Source organism: Balaenoptera physalus (assembly GCF_965194825.1).
Source record: "Balaenoptera physalus genome assembly, chromosome: 21".
NCBI lineage: Eukaryota > Metazoa > Chordata > Mammalia > Artiodactyla > Balaenopteridae > Balaenoptera > Balaenoptera physalus.
The window spans coordinates 21,045,514-21,065,487 of NC_138902.1; the positions used below are offsets into that span (position 1 = coordinate 21,045,514).

General features: G+C 53.3%; 1 protein-coding gene across 2 annotated transcripts in view; it reads right to left on the reverse strand.

Annotated features, from left to right (window-relative positions):
• Positions 1-19,974, reverse strand: part of RBPMS (RNA binding protein, mRNA processing factor) — a 187,871-nt gene that overhangs the window by 3,850 nt on the left and 164,047 nt on the right. The window contains exons 7-9 of one of the 2 annotated variants that reach the window (XM_082444697.1): positions 11,975-12,045; positions 9,916-9,985; positions 3,703-3,804 (exon numbers count right to left, since the gene is read on the reverse strand). In XM_082444697.1, coding sequence (XP_082300823.1) covers positions 3,790-3,804; positions 9,916-9,985; positions 11,975-12,045 — 156 coding nt within the window. In that variant the 3' untranslated portion in view covers positions 3,703-3,789. The remainder of the gene's footprint in view (positions 1-3,702; positions 3,805-9,915; positions 9,986-11,974; positions 12,046-19,974) is intronic. The other variant, XM_082444695.1, reaches the window with a different exon arrangement.

A 19,974-nucleotide genomic window follows, 5' to 3' on the forward strand; every position in this document is an offset into this window, starting at 1 on the left:
GGTCACTCTGACCACCCTCACCGGCTTGGTTCGCCTCTCCTGGTACCTGTTTCCACTAGACTCTTCATTCATTTTGCTTTGGGCAGTAAGGTGACAATTCCTAAAGCACCTCCCGCTACCTCGCTCAGACCTCCGCTGCCTCCCCAAGACCCTCAAAACCTTGATCAAAATCCACTTTCCACACGACCACACAGTCATTCTTACGTCCCCCGCTTCTGTTAGTGTATGTTCCACATATACAAACCCTACTATCTTTCAAAACTCAGTTTAAGCCCCACTTCCTCCAGCCTTTCCTGACCCCTTCAGGCTGCAGGGCTTTCTCAGCTCCTGGCCAGAGCTCTCACGGTCCAGGCCACTTACTTGGCTTTCACAAGGATTACTTCCCTCCCTGTGACCGTCTCCACCATCCTCTACTCCAGACACAGTCACTTGCATGTAGCAAAAATGCAGACACCTGGACTCTAGGACAAATGAAACGGGAACGATGGGCCATTAATGGGACGTGGCCCCCAGGCTAGGCTGAGAGCCAGGAGACTGTGCCTGGGGCCCACGTGGGGCTCTGCACACCGGCCCTGACAGGGCCTCTACAGAAAGCTGATGCGGGGAGTGGGAAGGCGCCCCCAGCTTTCCGAGGCGATAAGCAACACACCCGACTTCAGGATACTCTGTCCCCTTCCTGGGCCCCTGAGCAGGAAGAAAGATGGATGGGGCCGGTTAATCTAGGCTGCATAGAAAGTCGGATCTTTTGAAGCGAAAAAGAACAGGGAGGGAAGAAACAAAGAAAGGGGTGAGAGTCGATAAGTTTCCCGAGCTTTTCCGCTTTTCCATAACTGTGTTGGGTAAATGCAATTCTCACATGGGAAAAGAATGCGTCCGCGTTGCCATAGATGTTCCAGACTGAATAGAAGGTCAAAATGTGGCTATTTCAATCCCTGTAAACAAGGAAAGGGGTTTAGCTAGGAATGGAGTTCAAACCTTGGAATGTATTAACAAGGACATTTTAAACAGAAAGCAAAGACATCCGGGAACACAGAGCACCATGGGGGGTGGGAGAGAGTCAGGCTCTGTTTACAGAGCAGACTCTCCTCACAGAACCTTTCCGGAAAGGGGGTCAACTATGACATGCATGTGATGGGATAAACAAGGGAAGAAAATGTGTATAAAATCTTGTCTGAAGCAGGTCGCAACTGTCTCAATTTGAAGACAATGGAGAATGTCTCCCTGTGTCCTAAGGAATATTACATGATTCTAAACCAGTTCACTTCAGCTGTCCTTGATGGAGAAGATCACTGCGTGTCCCTCGGTGCTCGGGGACAGCTGCCGACGTGTATAGGTCATGGTGCCGGCTGCCCTGGTGGCGTTGGGGGGTGGCCAATGCCGAGACCCACAGGAGAGGCTGCTCTTCCCTGAGGCGGCTTGGTAGGTTGGTAAGTTAGTGTGTGCTGATCCAAGCGCCTTGTGAGCGTTTTCTCCCAGCAAGAAGAAAATCCTCTTTCTGTCTGCCCCCAATCCATCTGTATGTATACTTGACCTGTTTACTAATGATTCCTTCCCCAAGAGTTTTTCTAACATTTATTCATTTTTACTAAAAGGTAAGAAATATTCCCTTCCATCCAAATCCCAACATCATATGACTAAGGTTTTTAATCAGAGTGGTTTAGTTTTCATTTTATACCTGTCAGCTTGACTTTTAAAAAATCAAATGCTGATACTAATTTGTAACAGACTAGTTAACATTTTAAAAGGCTCACAGTCTATAGAGTCTCCAGGGAACAGTCATCTGTGGTTAGAAACTCCTCCCTATTCTAAAGATGCATCCCCTGCACCAGCGCACCACTGGCCATGGAAACGAGCTCACGCTGGCCGCCCCCGCTGTGGCCCTGGGTGGACGCCAGCCCTCACCCTCAGGAGGCCCGCCCTTGGGGCCAGAGATCCTCCCTCCTCACAGGCCAGGCCTATCTCTGCAGTGCTGTCTGACTTCAGAGCTGGGGAGGGGAAAGCCTCCTCCACACTCTTGTAACCGATGGGCGGCCTGGGACTGGTAAGCCCCACCGTGAACACGGCTAGTGCTGAAGACCCCGTCCACGCGGGCCACCGCCACTCTCTGAGGCTCAGCTGCCCACCCAGGACCAAGCCCCGGTTCTCCTCCCCCTTGTCACCAGGCCCTTCCACTGTCTGCAGAGAGTCACCACACACTCCAGCTGCTGCTGCTTCCTGACGGGGCTCATCTGCTTGTGCCCAAATTACTGAGATCTGGGCTGATTTACTGCACTAAAACAACAACAACAACAACAACAAAAAAAACCCCTCCTCTAACCTGCTTCTAAAAAAATTGTATGGGTGGCTTCTAATTGGTCCTTAAATTTCCCCAGAGGAGGAGAGAAAGCAAAGCAAAATCTTATCTTTTTAAACAGTTTTACTGAGTGGTAATATCCGTAAGAATACTGTGGGCACTTCTGTTAAGGGCCATGAGAAAAGGAAAACCTGATCGATTAGAAGGCTGTAGAACTAGTGGGATATCTCTTGGCTGCCCTGTGTGATGTGGAAAAATCTTTACCTGTTGGTCAGTCTGGTTAGTGTGAGAAACAGACGTCAGTGGGAAAAAAGACCCCAAGTGCCTGACGCCGGCTCCCCATGCAGGCAGGGTGGGCAGGCTGCACGCGCCCACTACGCGCGCCTCTCGGGGGCACTGAGAGGTGGTCTTCTGAGCACGAGATCACTTATGCCCCAAATGTGGTAATGACCTCCTAGGCCCAACTGCCCGGTTCTCTGCCCTTAGCAGGAATCTTGTTCTCTCTATGACTCATCTTTTCTTTATAGGCCCCTTGCAGGGATGAAATCTGCCACCTTATTTGGGCTGGGACATAACTGCTGCTGGCCTGCCCCTGGCATTCCTGCTGTTCTAGGTCAAGCTTTCCAAAGAGACTGGAAGCCCCACATGTGGTGCCCAGCAGGCAGGTCGCCTCCTGGAACCCTGCTGCACGACTGTCCCGAGACCACGCTTACTGCTAGGAGTGAAAGAACTGAGCAGTGACAGCTGGTAGCGACGGAGAAGACGGACAAATCACCAAAATCTTCACCCCTAGAAAAGCCCCGCAGTTCAGAGGAGTCCAGGTAGACCCCGTTATAATTCCGTCACGCCCAAGGGCAATCGCCCTGTTTCTGAAGAGGCTCATCAGAATGTCTCCAAGTCATCCAGAAAGCGCTGCACTACATTCAGTATAACTGGACTAACAGATCAAAAGGAATATACATACTACATCTGAAGATGTCCACCAAAATGGTTAAAAGAAGAAAAGGCTTAGGGCTTAAAGGGAAAAACTTCATTCATACATATGTTCCCTTTGATGGACCACCTCATACCAGGCTGCTGCTGGCTGAGAGGTGTTGACGGCCTCACGCAGCAGGGCTGTGAGGACCGAGCGCTGGGTGCCGCGCTCTGAGAGCCCGCAGAGCTCACCTGCTACCCTGGGACGACTCTCCCCCAGCAGGCGGCAGCTGGCGGAGGCGAGCGCCCGCTGATCCCGAGCACCCACGCCAGCAGGTCTCAACCCAGGGCGCCCAGCGCGGCCCCCGGAGGGGCCCCGCCCACAGGGGGTGCTGGTGTGATGGTCCCGGCTACACCGCTCCACGCGGCCGTGCCCTGCCCGGGACACGCTGCTGCGTGGGAGGAACCGTTCAGTCTCCGACTTTGGAACTCACCAGCGCGCTCCAGTTTTGTAGAACAGCTCGAGAACAGTAGCCACTTGAAGATTGCGTTAACACCCACAAGACAGATTGCAGCCACCATCACACACCTGGAACCTGGGGTGGAGAAAGAGATCAGCCGTTAACACCCGCGGTGACAGCCACCCCGGCTGCCGGCTTCCCCGGGCCTGTTCCGAGGGCAGAGAGCTGCGAGGCAAAGGCACCAGCACCAAAGGCCTCCCTCCACTGCTGAGCCTGAGGACGAGCTCCAACTAGGAGTGCCACGAAGAGCTCTCGCCGGGACGTGGTGCAGCCAGTGGGAGGAGGCTCTCGGGGGCCGGGGTGCCCGGCAGCAGAGGGTGGCTCCCAGGGACTCGCTGGCAGCAAGCCCAGTGGGGAGGGCACCTGGAGAAAAGCGTGCCCTTCAGGAGCACCAGGGCATAAGCCCCCCGGGGGCAGGCAGGCAGGGCCTCTGCACACACGTCCCCCAGGACTGGACAGAGGAAAGGCACGGGATCTGAGGCCCCCCGAGAGGAGCCCGAAACCTAACCAACTCCAGGGGCCACCCCAGACCCCAGGGACAACTCTGGTCAGCCCAAGGCCACAGAAGCAACTCTCCAGGAGAACCCTGTGCTGTCACGTGCACCAATGAACTCGACTTTGCTCCGAGCACCTACTAGGAAACAAAACCCAAAAGCTAACACTTGTGAACCTACCCTGCTATTCCCAGTGTCTGAGAATTCTGAGACAGGAAGAGGCAGACACTCAGTGAGCAACACATTTTTAATATTCTTCCTGCAGGCATGGCTGCCTCCAAGCTGGCTGGCTTCATCAGGAATTCCTGGTGCTGAGGAAGGCAGGCCTTCGCCCAGCACATGGACGCCGGTGCCCGATCCCCCGCTAGCGTTCCTCAAGTCTTCAGCGCTGCTCTCCTTCCCGGGACAGAGAGCCTGCTTCTGGCGCACAGGGCTTTGTGGGCAGGAGTGCCGACGTGCTGTGGAAAGCTGCCCCGGGATGCTGCAGGGAGACCATGCCCTGCGCTCAGACGGCCTCCGGGGTGAGGCGGCAGGCTGAAGGAGAGACCGCCTTCCCAGGGCATCCCTCTTCTCAGAGTCAGGGGAAAAAATGTTTTCCCCAGAATTTCACTATAAAAACATTGAAGATGAGTAGATGTGATTCTAGTCTCCTGGTAAGAGTTGGGTTGAGGACAGAAAAATCAATGTTCACCCCTGGAAACAAAACCTATCACCTGACCCAATTTTCCCGGGCCGTGTCCACACTTGCCAGGCACAGGCAAGGAGGGAGGGAGGGCGTGCCTGCAGACCCAGGGTGCCTCCTGGGGCGGCCAGACCAAGGCTGCCTTTTTAGGATGCCTGTCGTTTAGGAAATCACACTGATGACCAGATTCCTCTCAACCTCTGGGCTGGAGCTAGTCGGGAGGACTGAGGACTGTTGGTTTAGGAGTCCTGGGACCCTGGCTTCTCGGCCCGGCTTCTGGGAGCCCAGGGTTTTATCAGCAAGCCGCTCTCTCCAGTTACTGCATCAACAACACTTGTCCGCACACCGGGCTCACCGGGTGGGCAGAGAGAGCACGTGGGCCAGAGTCTGCTTTGCAGAGACCCCGGGAGAGGACTCCCCAGAGAACACAACACACCGGAGGGGAGTCCCAAGGCGTTCACCTTTAACTTTACGGTGAGCACGCCGGCCTTCTGAACCTCTCCTTGCAGCCACGCAGAGAGCGGATGGCAGTGGACGGTCGGCTCCTGCAGGTGGCCCTGCCCTGCGACCGCGGAGACGCCGAGGCTCAATGCCCTGATCTTAACGTGCGGCCGCGATCTGTGACCTTCCTCCAGGGGCCGGGCAGGCAGCTCCCTGGTGCACGTGCTCAGGGGCCTCCGTGTCCCAGCCAGACTCGCAGAATAGACCATGGGTGCAGGGGGAGCCACAGCTGACTGCACTGGGCTGTCACAACAGTCTTGGGTGGCATGCGGCTCGACAGGTGCTAGGAGGTGGTTAGCAGAAAGCTGGAAGGGACGCCACCACCCCGGTGCCTGGCAGGAGGCAGGTTCTCAGGCCCGTCCCTACTTTCTGACTCACACAGGAAGCAAAACAGACCCCAGGGCTCAGGGTGGGGTAATCAGAACCAGGGCACGTGGAGACCCCTCTCAGGGAAGGGCTCATCCACTCGGGCCGCCGGCGCACGTTCTGCCAGCACTGCCTTCAAGCCCCAACCAGCTCAAGCCTGTTCACGTGGATGTAGCAAAAGGGAGGGAAGAAGAGGAGGAACAGAGAAGTTAAACTGTTCTCTAAACTTGAGTAAAGTGAGGTCTGTTCTGAAAAAAGAACCCCATATAAATCTGGGAGAGCTTTCATCTCTGCTCCCGTGTGCAAGGAAGCACCTGCTGACCCCTCACATTTGCCCTCTTTCCTTGATTTGCATTTTTCCATTAGCCCTTCTCACCACCTGACCTACTGTGTTTATTTTAGTATTTTATTACTCTTCTTCTCCCTGTTACAGAATGTCAGCTCCACCAAGTCAAGGGTTTTGTCTGCTTCTGTCCACTGTTGTATATGCAACACCCAGAACAGTACCTTACATCCTGCAGATGGTCACTGAATATGTATTGTGTCAATGGACTTACATGTGACCGAAAGACCATGGTTCGCAGAAGGAAAGGGAATGACCCTGGGGCCTCTTCTAGGGAGAAGGCAGGGGTGGCCGCATGGAGCCCCGGCAGCTGTCTGCGCTTCCATGAAGACCTGCCTTTCCCACCCTGCGAAGCTCTAAGCTCTGCCTGGACACCCAGCAGCTGGGGCTCTCCGGATCACGGCCGCTTCCCCAAGGCACTGGTGCTCACAGCCAAAGACACACCAGGCCATTCCTCCCCAAAACTAAACAAAAGGAACAAACAGGTTCAAATTCTTATCCCTTGCCATGTTCTCCTTTAATTCGGTGAGGCTGTAACTACATGTGCTTATAATTTCTATGCTGTGGTCTTGGTCCCCGGCCAGGGAAATTTCATGAGTTCTTTAAGAACACCCTCCCACATCCACTCCAACTCTAATTCTTTCTCCCCCCTTTTTTCTGATTTATTTAACTACATTTGGATACCCAACCAGGAAAACTGCGTAACCCTTATTCCTTGTAAGGAGCGACTACAGACTTGCTCGCGCTTTTCTGTCCTCAACCCATCTGGGAAATTGATCACTGCCAATCGTTATTATGTTTTCTGGGGTTCTCGGCCACACGGCTGAACCATTAGCAAAACTCTGTAGTGATGTGCACACGTTGCAACCAGACTAAACACCGTCTGTCAAGCAAGATGTTGAACAAATTAAACCGTCAGTAACACCCATCCGTCTAACGACCACCCTTCCGGTTGGTCTTACTTATGCCGCTGACGGCGGTCCGCACGCACACCCACCCCCTTTGGAGCGCTCCTCTCTCTCGAGCATCCTGGGCAATAATTCTCCTTTCTCTTTAAAATGTGTGTCCATGGCTCTTGCCCCTTAGAACTGAAGCTCTTCAGGGGCACAGGCCTGGTTTCACACATTTTTATATCGATAGACAACACACGTTTATTTAAAGAATAAAGAGCTTGTTTACTTTTCTAGTCTAGTCACTGATTTCCCTTTAGAAATAAGCGCTCAGAGTGGGTCAATTAAAAATCCCTGAAGGACCTCTGGGAGAACAGGCCTGGAATGTTCAGGATCCAGAAGGAGGCAGCCCTGACGTTCCACACATCACAAGTGACGCCAGTCTGCGTACAGGTCCTTATGTCTGATACCAGATGTCACTTCTGCCCCTATTCTGGCGCCATCTTTCCGGCGGGGGGGGGGGGGGGGGGAAGAAAGCCCCTTCCAATGAGTACAGGAAGGCCATGTGGGCCAGTGGTTCCACTGGTGGCACTTACCCTTCACTTGCCCTTTTCTAGAGACTCATTTTGCTCTAAAATGTTTGTTATTTCATCAGCACCACTGTTTTCAGTTCTAACTTACGTTTCCTTAAGATTACACAGCCTGGATTATTAGCTGTCTTGGAAAGGACTTGATCCAAGAGACGAGAAGGAGCCTGGGTAATGGAGCCATACTGAGCTGGTCTAACTCCAGGCGGGATGGGAGACTGCAAGTCCCAACCCCAAGTGCAGTGTATTGAGTGCAGTGATCTCTCCTCCTCCGGAGCCACCTCCTCTCCCGCACTCCCTTCAGACCCCAAGGAAGGAGCCTGGCCCATGACCCAAGTTTATCTCAGCACAATGATGCACCCATAGGAGACATTACATCTTTATGCAGATCCTACAGTGTTTCCGAAGCCATACTTCCAGGGGAGTGGGGAGCAACTGCTGGCCCTTCTCTGGTAGCCACGCCGCCTCTAGATCTCTGGGGAATGGAGCTAGATCTCTTCGACTGCTTACCAATCCTGCCTTCTCTTTCCTTGGGCCCTATGCCACCACCATCTTTTGCCAGCTGGAACTGCCAAAATCTTGCTCAGCTTTCCTACAGCATTTGACGCTGCAGACCAGGCAGCTCAACACTGCCCTCCCCGGGCGCCGTGCCGCTCCAGCTCCTGGTCACTCTTCACTCCCAACAAGGTGACCCCTTGCATCCAGGAGAGCCTCCAGGTTCTGCCCCACCGACCTCACCTCCGATTTCATTCATTTCCTCAACTATCAGCTTACGCGAAAAATGCCAGATCTGCATTTCACCCCATGAACTCTTTCATGAGCTTCAGAATTTCCGGTTTTCTTATCCTAGACACCTCAAGGTGAATACCTACCAGCCTCCAAAAACTAAGAGATAAACACTGTCACAGAGAGGTACCTGGGAACAGTGCCTTCTGGAGCTGTATAACATGACAGCGCTGGACCAGTGCCATCCACTAACGGAGAAGATTCCCACACAACAAATGCCTAAGCCTTTTCGGAACAAAGAAACAATGGCTGGGGATATATAAATTAAATTTAAAAATTAATTATGGGCATATGGACATGGAGCATGGACTTAGGAAAGTCTGGACTTAAAGGGACTCCAGAATATGCCTCAAAAGCTTAAAATTTATATTTTCAGGGAGAAAAAAGTCATCCTTAAATAGCAAACTAAGATTTCACAAAACAGTAAAACATTTTAAAGAACATTTTAGGTGTCTACCATGGACGGCTGACTTCATCTTTCTAAGAAAGGACATTTAAAATACAACTGTCACTAACATTACCATTTCATTTTAAAAGGGTACTTTAACACACAGAGAAGAACATAATTTCAGAATAAGGGACAAATACAAGTAGCTTTAAGGAAAGAATCCTGGTTTTCCCCCTATAATCACAGATTAGTGACAAGTGTTAACAGGTGACTAATGGTCCAAGGGTTATACGTAGAGGTGCCCCTGGTTGAGATTCTGGATAAGAGGTGAGGGCACGGTTTCCCAAGGTGGGCGCTATGTAAAACATTAGTCTCCTAAGATTCTGTGAGAAAAGGGTGTACTGGTCTCAAATAAATTTGAGAAATACTGCATCCTAGAGTTTCCTAATCTTCAAGATTCACGATGCTCATATTGTTATAAAGGCTCTGAGAATCGTTTGGTAAAAAGTCTTTTTAACTCCGACCTTAGAAGCATGTAAGTCTCTGTCCATGGTTATACCCTAGGACAAATGCTCTTTGACCACACTCAGAAATATGTCATCTTAGGGGAAGAAAAGGTACAATCCTAACTTATTGAAGTTTAAGTCTTAAAGCACAAAAGTGTCATCCCTTGACTTACTTATTGCCAGGGCCAGAGAAAGAATCCTGACTGGTCGGGGTGTGGGTTGAGTGGCCCCTCCGACACTCTTGTGTGGGATTTCTGATACTCTGACACCCAACACTAATCCTTCTGTTTGGTGAGGCCCTTCCTTCTGACCTAGGACCGGAGCCCTCTGGAAGCGCTGACCTTTTACGGTGCTAAGAACTTCCGTAACTGAAATCTGCACTCAGCAGTTGCCCTGGTAATTGAAATGAAGGTGACATGAGCCACCAACTGAGACTTCAGGTCAACAGGGCAACCTGCCTGTGGAAAGTAAACCCCGGAACTCTCTGGGCCACAAGGAGTTTGTTGGGTGACTGTCAACCAACATGGACAAGCCCAGGAGTAGGCGCTGAGGCAGGATGACCGCCGCCCACTTATCAAACGTCTGCTCTGGCCTGGGCTCGTCCAGGCACTGGACACAGTTCTCATCGAAACCAAGTACTTACATGGGATTCAGCAGAACTGACGGGACTTCCAGCCCTGAGAAGTAGCCTCGGAGGGAGGGAGCCAGCGCATCTGGAAAGACACGTGGGGAGAAGGTGTGAACCAGGGCTCCCCCTGCCCCCCCGAACATCCACACTCCTCCCAGGGCGTCCTGCTGGGCTGCTGCCCCCTTCACTGTCCCCAGGCAGCGCCCACTCATCCTTGCCCACGGGCAGCTCTCCCCCCAGGGGCTGAAAAGCATCGGAGCTGCGTCCTGAGAAATCCTCCACAGGACCAAGCTCTCACGGAACAGCCGGGGTCCCGCAGCTGCCCCGCTCCCAGCTTCCTTCTCAGCTAACAGCCACTGCTGGGCTAAAATCTGGCCCAGCGAGCCCCCTTTTCCATGCTCGCTCAGCGGCACCTAGGCTGGGGGCCAGGCTGCCTAATGGCTTTCTGAGTAGCACGTGGCAACACTTATCAGCTTTGATAAGGAAGGGATGGTTCCCGACACCGTCCAGTGGTCTGGCCAGGAAGCCTTTTGAGATTCTGCTCCTATTCTTTTAGAAAAGGTCCTGGCCCCTCGGCCCTGTGGGGTGTCTGGTACCCCATGCTGTCTGCTCACTCTGCTGCGCCCCACCTCCCCCATGAGGTTTCCAAACTGAAAGGCCAGCCCCAAACACAAATGGACGGTGACGCTCTGTGCACTGGCAGAATGTTCCCATCCTGTAACGAGGAGGATGTGAACAAACAAACAAAAGGGCACGTGCACTACGGCTTTGACAGATGTCCATCTATTGGCACCGTCAGTTTTGACCCTGAGCCTTTGGACAGAGGCGAGAGATGCCCGTTTACCGCTGCGTCTGTTTACACCGAGGAGGGACCACCTCCCCACCAGCCTGTGAGCGACACAGGAAGCAGTGCTGGGTGTGGTGGCGGGAGAGCAAATTACAGCGAAGGGGGAGGCTGCCAGCAGGGGGAGGCGGCACACTCCCAAGCATGGCAGGCGGAAGGCTGCTCTTTATTTGGGTCTGGCCCAAACCGGTTCACGTGAGAACGCTTCTGGAGTGGAATGTGACGCTGGGAGGAATTTTACCCTGGCAAACCAACTTCCGTAGTTTAATGAAATAAAATCTGCAGCAGAACCCCTTTTTCATATGGCATCTTATTCAGATCTCCAAAGCATAAACAGATGAAGCAGCAATCTGGCTGATACAGAGGTGCAGGGGGCCTGAGGCATTGATGGAGACCTTCTGCCTCCTCTTACCTGACTTGTACAGGTGGGGAAATCAGCTGAGGGCTGGGTTTCCTGAATGATGTCCACCATGGTCACAGAGCCCAGTGGGCTCAGGGCTGGGTCAGAATCCAGGGCTCAGGCTCCACCAGCTCTAACTTGATTCCAAAACCTGGGCTGTCTAGGAATGGGCCCGAGAGAGCCCGCGTAGTACCCCTGGCCTCTCCCCCTGGTCCACGTGCACAAGTGCGCGAGTTCCCTTTGACCCGACCCCATGGGCCTCCTTCACAGAGTGGCTGTTTCCCTCTGGCTGTCACTGCAGGGTGAGGGGCCACACTGGGGCACTCTGTCCCAGCTGGGAGTAGAGGTGTCTGGCCTCACTTACTCAGGGGGCTTCAAAGGACCAATGTGCAGCTTCTGCCTACACCAGGACTCCATTTCGGGGAAACCGCTGGGCCGGCTGTGCCTTAGAGACCCGCCGGGGCAGCACATCAGATATGACTAGAAATCAGTTTACCAGCCAAAGTGGGGTCCCCGCGTTGGGAGAGGGCAGAGCTGTATTCCTTGGGAGCCACCAGCTGGTACTGAAGCTCATTTAAGACAGAGCCAGAGTCGTTTCAACACTCATAGCAATTAAGGGGACGGGGGCCAAAAACACTGCATGCAGGTAGGCTAAATACATGTCACGGTGGGAATTTAGGGGGTTAGGCAGGACAAAGGGGAGAGAAATAAAGAGGGGACGTGTGGAGGCAGGAGGCCGGGAAGGGAGAGGGAGGGTAGAGTACAGGGGAGGAGGGAGAGAGGGCAGAAGGGAGGGGAGGAAGAGACTCAAAGAAAAAACTGATACCTACCCACGGCTTACGGCTTTGGGCATCTGAATCCACTTGCTCACTAAGCAAAGGGCAGAGGCGGAGCTGCCTTCCCGAGACACGTGGTAAAGGATGGGGTGGGGGCTTGGAACCTAAGCACACACTGGAGGGGGCGGGTCCGTGCGCACCGGGGTCGGGGGAGCGCGGTGGTGACGGCTGGTGCTGCCCGGGTGCGGGGCCGGAGCGCTGAGCCCAAGGAGGCCAAGACGCGTTGGTGGTCCACGGAGGAGACACGGGACGGGGGCTGCCCGGGGAGGGGAGAGCCGCAGAGTGTCTGGCAGGCGCCTCGCTTCGATGCAGGTGAAGCCCCTCCCGCCCCGCACGCCCTCTCCAGCCTCTCTGAGCGCCTCTCCACGCACACACGTGCTCGCAATCTTCCCCCACCGCCCCGCCGCCGCGGGTGACGGGCAGGCGGATGCTGAGCCCCGGGCTCCAGGGTAAGGTGGGCTCAGCCGAGCGGAGGTGAAGTCGGCCCACTGGCCGATTCTCAGGGAGGGTGTGGCGGCCACGCAGTAGACGGGCCCCGAGATCCATCCCTCTCGTGCCCCGCGGCTGGACACCACCGCGCCTGCCTGCGTCGGCTCTGTGAGGCCACTTCCTCAGAAGGCAGGTGGCCGAGCCCGCACTTCTCATCAGCACTGTCCCTGGGCCCGCAGAGGACAGAGCAGCAGAGCTCACAGGGCAAAAACCCGAGCTCAGGCAGCCAGCCCCGGGGGAACAAGCTGTTCTGTGCTAATCACCGCCGTCTGGGAAAACAGGGTTCATCCTTACACCCACTCAGGCTGCCCTTCTGCTCTGGTTTTTGGCCCCAGGTCACTCGTGGCCACTCCTGCCCATTGCCTAGGGGCTACTTAGATGCGTCACAAACACGGGGGAAACCCATGATTCCCCGACTCCAGCTCCAGGGACAATCCAGCAGGGATGAAGTCTACGCAGCTGACCGTCCTTGTAAGGCAATGGTCCTGTCTGCAGAAAAATGCGCGTGTGCTCAATCACACATACACAACCGCACGCTCACAACCTCGTATGCAATTCCAGGGGCCTCGGAAATCCCTGCAAGAGCCTCTCACATCATTCATACGGTCCAGGCTAACACTGATCTTTACTCTGTGCCAGAGACTGCGAAGCACGTCACAGAAATTGTGACGTATAAATGAATAAGCAACACAGAAGACGCTGGGACCCTTCCACTAGAGCTTCATAACGCTGGCAGTTATTACTGTCACGATTCACTATCCAGGACCCACACTGGGATTCCACCATGACACTGCTTCAGGAACGCTCCTCTCAAATGCAGTGGCCCTGCAAGGGTGACACTGAAGTCTCCCATCACCTCAGCCTCGTACCAGCTCCTGTGACTGGGGACAGACTGGCGACAGACAGGAGCAGGAGGGCACCCAGAAAAAGAAATGACCCAGAGCAAAGATAAAGTGGAGCGCTAGAGAAAGGAGAAGGAACCCATACAGATAATTTCCATCCTCTTCCATGTGTAGATAAGGAAACTAAGGTCCAGAGGATTAAAATACATAGACTTCGTGTCCCCAGTAGTGTTGCCAAGGACAGGAAACCCCGACCGGGCTCCAGGGTGGCAGCCCTGCCTGATGCACTAGCCCTCGTACAGTGGTTTGTGAGCAGCACAGGGTAAAGCACCGAAAGGGTAATCATCTGCACTGTACTATCCCCGACTAGTGATGACTCCCATCATCCCACATGCCTCTAGAAACAGTCATGAGAAGCGCTTACCAGGCAGCTGGCTCAACTCGCGGCAACTACCATTAACAGATACCCCTTGGTTTAGCAATTTCCTTCTCTGTGGAATAAAGGGATAAGTCTAGACCAGTGGTTCTCAGAGTGTGGTCCCCTGACCACCAGCATCACCTGGGACATATGTCAGAGATGCAGAAACTGTAGCGGTAGGGCCCAAGCACCTGCATTTAACAAGTCCTCCAGGAGATGATAACGCATACATATGCTCCAGTTTGAGAGACACTGTTCTTGAGCAGGTTTCCAAAAGTGTGTCCAGAAGAAGTGAGACGCTCTGCAGTCAAGTACGTCTGAGAGAAAAATGCACCGTCTCAGCAGATTCTAGATACACATTAGCACTGAGAAGTTTAAACAAACCTGTTTGACCTGATTTAATCCTGGGTTTCTCAAGTTTATCTGATCACATAATCGTTTGAATTACATAGCAGTGTTGAGAAACGCTGGTCTGGAAGGCCCCTTCCAGTGGTGACATATGGTGGATCCAGGAGGCTGAGGCACGCTGACACAGCATCCAAGTTCCCAGCTCTTAACAAAACTAATTAGGGCTGGAAGAAGATCACCAGACCAGCTGGTACCCTGGATGTCTAATCTATCAGGAGCAGTGACGATAGTCTTACCTTTCCTAATGCAGGTGCTGTACCTGAATGCAGACTTCCCAGCACCACAGTCAGAACGAAGCTTCCTCTCCTTTTTAAGGCATGGATATTCTTAGGCAGGTTTCTACCACTGTCCCCAAGAAGGAGCCCTGAATACCCTGCCAGGGCCTTCCCAGCATTGGGCCATTGGCCGCCAGCCACTCACACACTGTTTAATTATAAGCAACTCTGCCCCACTGACTCCAGCTCTAAGGATCCGCTCTTACGCAGCATGACCAAATAAAGCATGTCAGGGCCCACGGCAAACTTCGTTGCAGGCTGCCACGCCAGAGCACACTCTGGTCTAAGAAACTCCAAACTCACCAAATAGACTGGAGTGATAATTACAATACAAACAAGATGATCCTCTTTATGGGACTAATTATAGGATTCTTTTAAACAGCGATCCTCCCCATTTCTAATAAAGCATTCACCCAAACTGGAAGAACAAGGTCTAGACCTTGTCGAGGTCTAGAAGTAGAGGAATTCCTCTCCTTCATGAAATGAGGCCCGTGAGGCTCACCCCCTAAAGGAATGTCCACACCCATCGGTCCCCTCTGCCCCCTCACACTCTTTCCTAGCAGCCGAGGAGGACACGAATGCAATCAGCATTCTTTACGCTACTTGTTTAGCACCTAATACTCCTTGCCTAGGGCAATTAAACAAGTTGCCATCACCTAGACAAAGGTTCAAAGGTTTAAGTTTGCCATCTGACCCACCCGGAGAGCTGGGGAGAAGGCCACGCCCCAGCCCAACCCAGTGACCCCGCCTGATCTCCCAGTCTGAATGGTGGGATGGTGCTGAGGTCTGAGCCCAGGCAGCGACAAGGTCTAGACCTGAAAAGCAAGGTCCTAGGCCTGTGAGTACCTCCTGCTAAGACCAATCAAGGCTGGGCTTAATTAAACATAAGCCTTCAGGGTTAATTTTCTCTCTTGGGCTTTTAGACTCTTTCCCCATCTGTCCCAAGCACAAACCAGGCTCTTGCTTCCAAACAGGCAGGTGAAATGTGCTCAGACATCCCAGAAATTCACTCAAGACGCCACTCGGGTCGAGGGCACCCAAGCATGTAACACCCTGTGTCAGATTAAGTCCACAGTGGTTGCTTGTCATCCATATTTAATTTTGTCAGACTGTTAATTTTTAACTATGTTTGCTATCAAGGGCCATTAGAGATCTCCAGGAGCCGAGCTCGGTGAAGCGAGAAGCACTTTGTGGCAGAGTGGATGAGTCTTGAAGCTGGGTTGTCCCACTTTGCCATCCTGTCACCGAGTTCTGGCCTTGCCCACTGGCAGCACAGATCTTGAATAAAACATGATCCCATTTGGAGCTGATTTTTCTTTTTACCCCTGTCACAATTGGTTTTCTTCACGGAGTTCACTTTCTTTCTATGGAGGCTACATTTTACATTTCCAAAGTTTCTTTGTAGCCTTGGTTTTGTTTCCCAAGCAGTTAGAATTCACGTGCTTTCAGATGGTATCTGGGTGACTATTCCCACCAAAGGAGGCCAAACACCCTGGGTGGACGGCCAGCTGACCCCACCTGAGCCTGCCCTCAGCTCACACCCCGGCGACAGGCTGCCCTTCTGGCCCGGCTCCAGCTGCTTCTCTTCTTTACCAAAGAGTAAAGCCTGGACCCTTAGGTTTCTGCTGGCGGGGTACCAGTCCTGAGTCCCTGCATCCTAACTGCTTCTTAAGCTACAAAGGCGCTCAGGAGCCTCTGGGCCACACCTGAAGTTCTGACCCACCCCCAAAAAAAAGAAAGAAAAGAAAAGAAAAAGAAATGAAAGAACTATTTTAACAGTAATTACTACTCTATGCCAAGCGCTTTACTCTTTCCCTCAAAATAACCCCAGAGAACAAGTGTTCATTCTTCCTACTTTATAGATGAGGAAACTGAGGCTCAGGGAGGTTACACAAAAACAAACACACAAACTTGCCTAAAATCCCAAAGTTAGCAGAACGGATGGAAATTGTCATTAAAATTCGACCTGCTGGATTTTAAACACCGAGGGCCCGATGACATGCCAGGCCCTCGGCACATCCCGTTGTATGGGTGGACCGCTCAGCAGTTAATAATCCCAAAGGGGAGGCAGGCTCACAAACAGCACTTACAGGGGAGACTCACTGAGACTCGGGGACGGGCTCTCCCTGCTCATGAGGTCGGGGGGCACACACGCAGCCTCTAGGGAGCGTAGCTTTACAGAGGAGCAAACAGAACACGCTTAAGAAACCTGGAAAACACAGCGCACCAAATGAAGGCAATCCTGCTGCCGCCCCCCACCGTCAGGAAAGCCGCCCAGTATGGGGAAGGCTGGGCCTCAGTGGCGAAGCAGCAGCTCTGGCCAAAGGAACAGCTAGACCCAACAGCTCTGGAAGAATGGTTGTGGACTGCTTCTGAGGGGCCAGTGAGGACGGGGTCAAGGTTTGTGTCGCTGCTTTATGAAGAGGATCCTTAGTTCTTCAAATACCAGACAGCAGCGGGCTTCCCTGGTGGCGCAGTGGTTAAGAATCTGCCTGCCAGTGCAGGGGACACAGGTTCGAGCCTTGGTCCGGGAAGATCCCACATGCCACGGAGCAACTAAGCCCATGAGCCACAACTACTGAGCCTGCACTCCGCAACGGGAGAGGCCGCGATAGTGAGAGGCCCACGCACCGCGATGAAGAGTGGCCCCCGCTTGCCGCAACTGGAGAAAGCCCTCGCACAGAAACGAAGACCCAACACAGCCAAAAAAAAAAAAAAAAAAAAAAAACCAGACAGCAGAGGAGGGGAGGGAAGGGATGGATGGGACAGAGAGGGTAAAAAGGGACAGAGAATTTGCTTGGCCAGGAGTTGGCCCCCCTGGGGGTTGGTTCAGCCACAGGACTATGATGAGAATAATATCCCCCCGAGGCACAAAATGTAACCCCATCGCCCGGAAATGAGGCTGGGCAGAATCCTAGCAGAAGGACTGTAGAAAAAATGAGTTAGAAAGCCCAGGGACGAACAGGCCGGGTGACCAGACGCTGGAGAGTTCAGGGACAACAGCTCTGAGTGAAGCAACACACACGAACCGTTTGGTCTCTCCGGGAATCCAGCTGTTTCCCACTCTTGATCTATTTCCTGTCAGGGACAGGTTTTCTTCCGACAGGCGTGTCCGGGCCTGGCTGTAGGGACTTCCTCCGGGGGACAAGTTCTCCCAGCGCTGGCACAGCTTGCAAGCTGCAGAGACCACACTGCTGGACGCAGGGCAGGCGCCGTCACTCGGTGATGTCGGCGGCTGTCATTCGGTGCCCCATCTTGCTCACCTATTCCTCATTCACTCTTTCCAGCCTCTGGCCTTCCATTTGGCTGCAGCCATGAGGACTCTGCGGCCCCATTAGTGTCAAGACAGGCTAGATGTCCTTAGTGTTTGAACTAGCACAGCTTCGTGGGTAGCCGGTCCTGGGCTTTCTTCTCCTTGAAGATTCAAATGCTCCTTAAAAGGCTAACGCTTTCTAAGCCCTTACTGTGTGCCAGGCACCCTGTTAAATGCTTTAACACGAGGGACGATTAGCCCCACTTTAGGTTAAGGAGCTTGTTCAGTCAAGGTCACAGAGCGTGTAAATGGCAGCGCCTGTGTCTGAGCAGGTAGCCCCAGCAGAGGCCAGGCCTCGAGGGGCAGGCAGAGAAAGAGGCCCCCCTGTGGGGGGAGAGGGGCTGGGAGAAGAAAGGGGGCCCTGTGCTCACCGGGGGCTGGTGCTGGGAGCACCGCGCCTCCCCCGCCTGCCTTCAGGCTCCTATGGGAGTTAAGCCAGATGCTCCTAGGTGACCAGAAAGCCAAACAAAAAACAGGGAACTAGACAAGGCTGGTGCGTGCAGGAGACGGAACACCAAGCAGCGGTTTCTCCCCACCCTCTGACCTTCACGGAGCTGCAGGTTTAGAGAGAAAAGTAAATGTCAGAGGATTAATAGTTTCATTTAAGGCTGAAAACAATTCAGAGCCTTGAGCTGAACGGCCTCAAAGACAGCGCTGCAATCCTTCGAAGCTGTGGTCCCCGGGCCGGTCGCAAGCCCCGGGCTGCAGGCAGACAATACCCGTTCGGGAAGGCCCCGGGCCTCCAGAATGAGGGCGTCCGCGATGAGCGTGGATGCCGCGCGGGAGGCGCACAAGCCGGGCGCGCATCTCCCGACCCCGCCCCGCCCTCCGACAGGCTGGCCGGCAGGTGAGGGGTGCAAGCTGCCTCCCGTGGGCTCTGCTCACGGGCCCACCCCTGCAGCACTGGCTACCGCCTTCTGAACAGGAGGGAGAAGCTGAGAAATCAAAGTCCTTCCCGAGCCGGGTGCCCACACGCGCCTGGGTGGGAAGCACGGCCGCCCTGCCGCCGGGGCTGTGCGCGCCCGAGTCCGCACTCATGGCCGCCCTGCTCCCCGCGCCCTCGAGACGCTACCTCTCCCCGGCTCCGGACTTAAATCAGACTGACGCCGGTCCGGACCTCCTTCTTCTTCTTCATCTCAGTATTCGCTATGGGGCACAGGGACAGAGGAGATGCCTAATGAGATGTGCTTTAAAGAGAAGTTCACAAACGCAGTTCTTAGAAGCTGCATAGTGAACGCCTGGCCGGGGGCCCCGCAGCCAGGTCACCCATACACGATCCTAGGCCCCTCTCTCCTCCACGATCTCGCTTCCCTATCTGCCTGTGTCTTCTCCCATGGTTCATTCTGGTATTTGTTTTAGGTTTAGCCTTTAAATTTTTTCCAGTGTGTCACAAGGGACCTCCCTAGGGGCACATCTTGCCCCGGGAAGTCCGTGGTATGATTTTAAAGCCTTTTGTTTATGTGCCGGTGATGCGTTCTGGTCACAAGCTGCCCAGCAGCCCTGGGAGAAGGTCTGCTGTTCCTCGGGGCCACTGGGGCCTCTGAGGAAGGGACAGGCAGTCAGGACTCGCTCTCTCAGTCCTACTTACCTGCACAAGTTTCAGGCCCAACAGTATGATGCTGGTCAAGGGTAAATAGTACTGTTTCTAGAGTGTCGTGAGGACAGTGCATTTTACTGGCTTTCTCTTAGCCCCAGCAGCAACAGGACTAAAAGCAAAAATGAACCCAGACTTAAAAAGCTGAGATGTGTGAATATGAGGTGAAAGGAACTGTCTGGACATTCTCTTCGGGGCGTAACTTTCCTAAAAGCCGTGAATGAAACCTTCTTCTGCTGTTCCCAGGGACTCACATAATATATTTAATAAACTTCGAATACCAATGACGGTGAAAGTAAGCAGGATGATCATTTCTTACAATGTTAACCATCTTCTTAGAAATCAGATGGCTCTTAGAAATAGATGTTCTTTCGTCCCTAAAAGTAAAAAGGCAGTCCTGAAGCTTACAGTCCGATTACGTTATCCAATAATTCTTTAAAAAATGGGATTTGATGTCACATAAGCATCTTGAATTTAGAGATGGAGGCACGCGACCACAGATGGAAGCTGGGCAGAAGTAGAAATATGATGCAACTCCTTTTCGATGACAGTTTCTGTCTCTCCTGGGTCCTTCCTTCTGGATCAGACAGACTGGAAAACACTTCCACCCTTGTTGCGAGATCTCCTGGCAGATGTGACACATGGATGCTAGAAT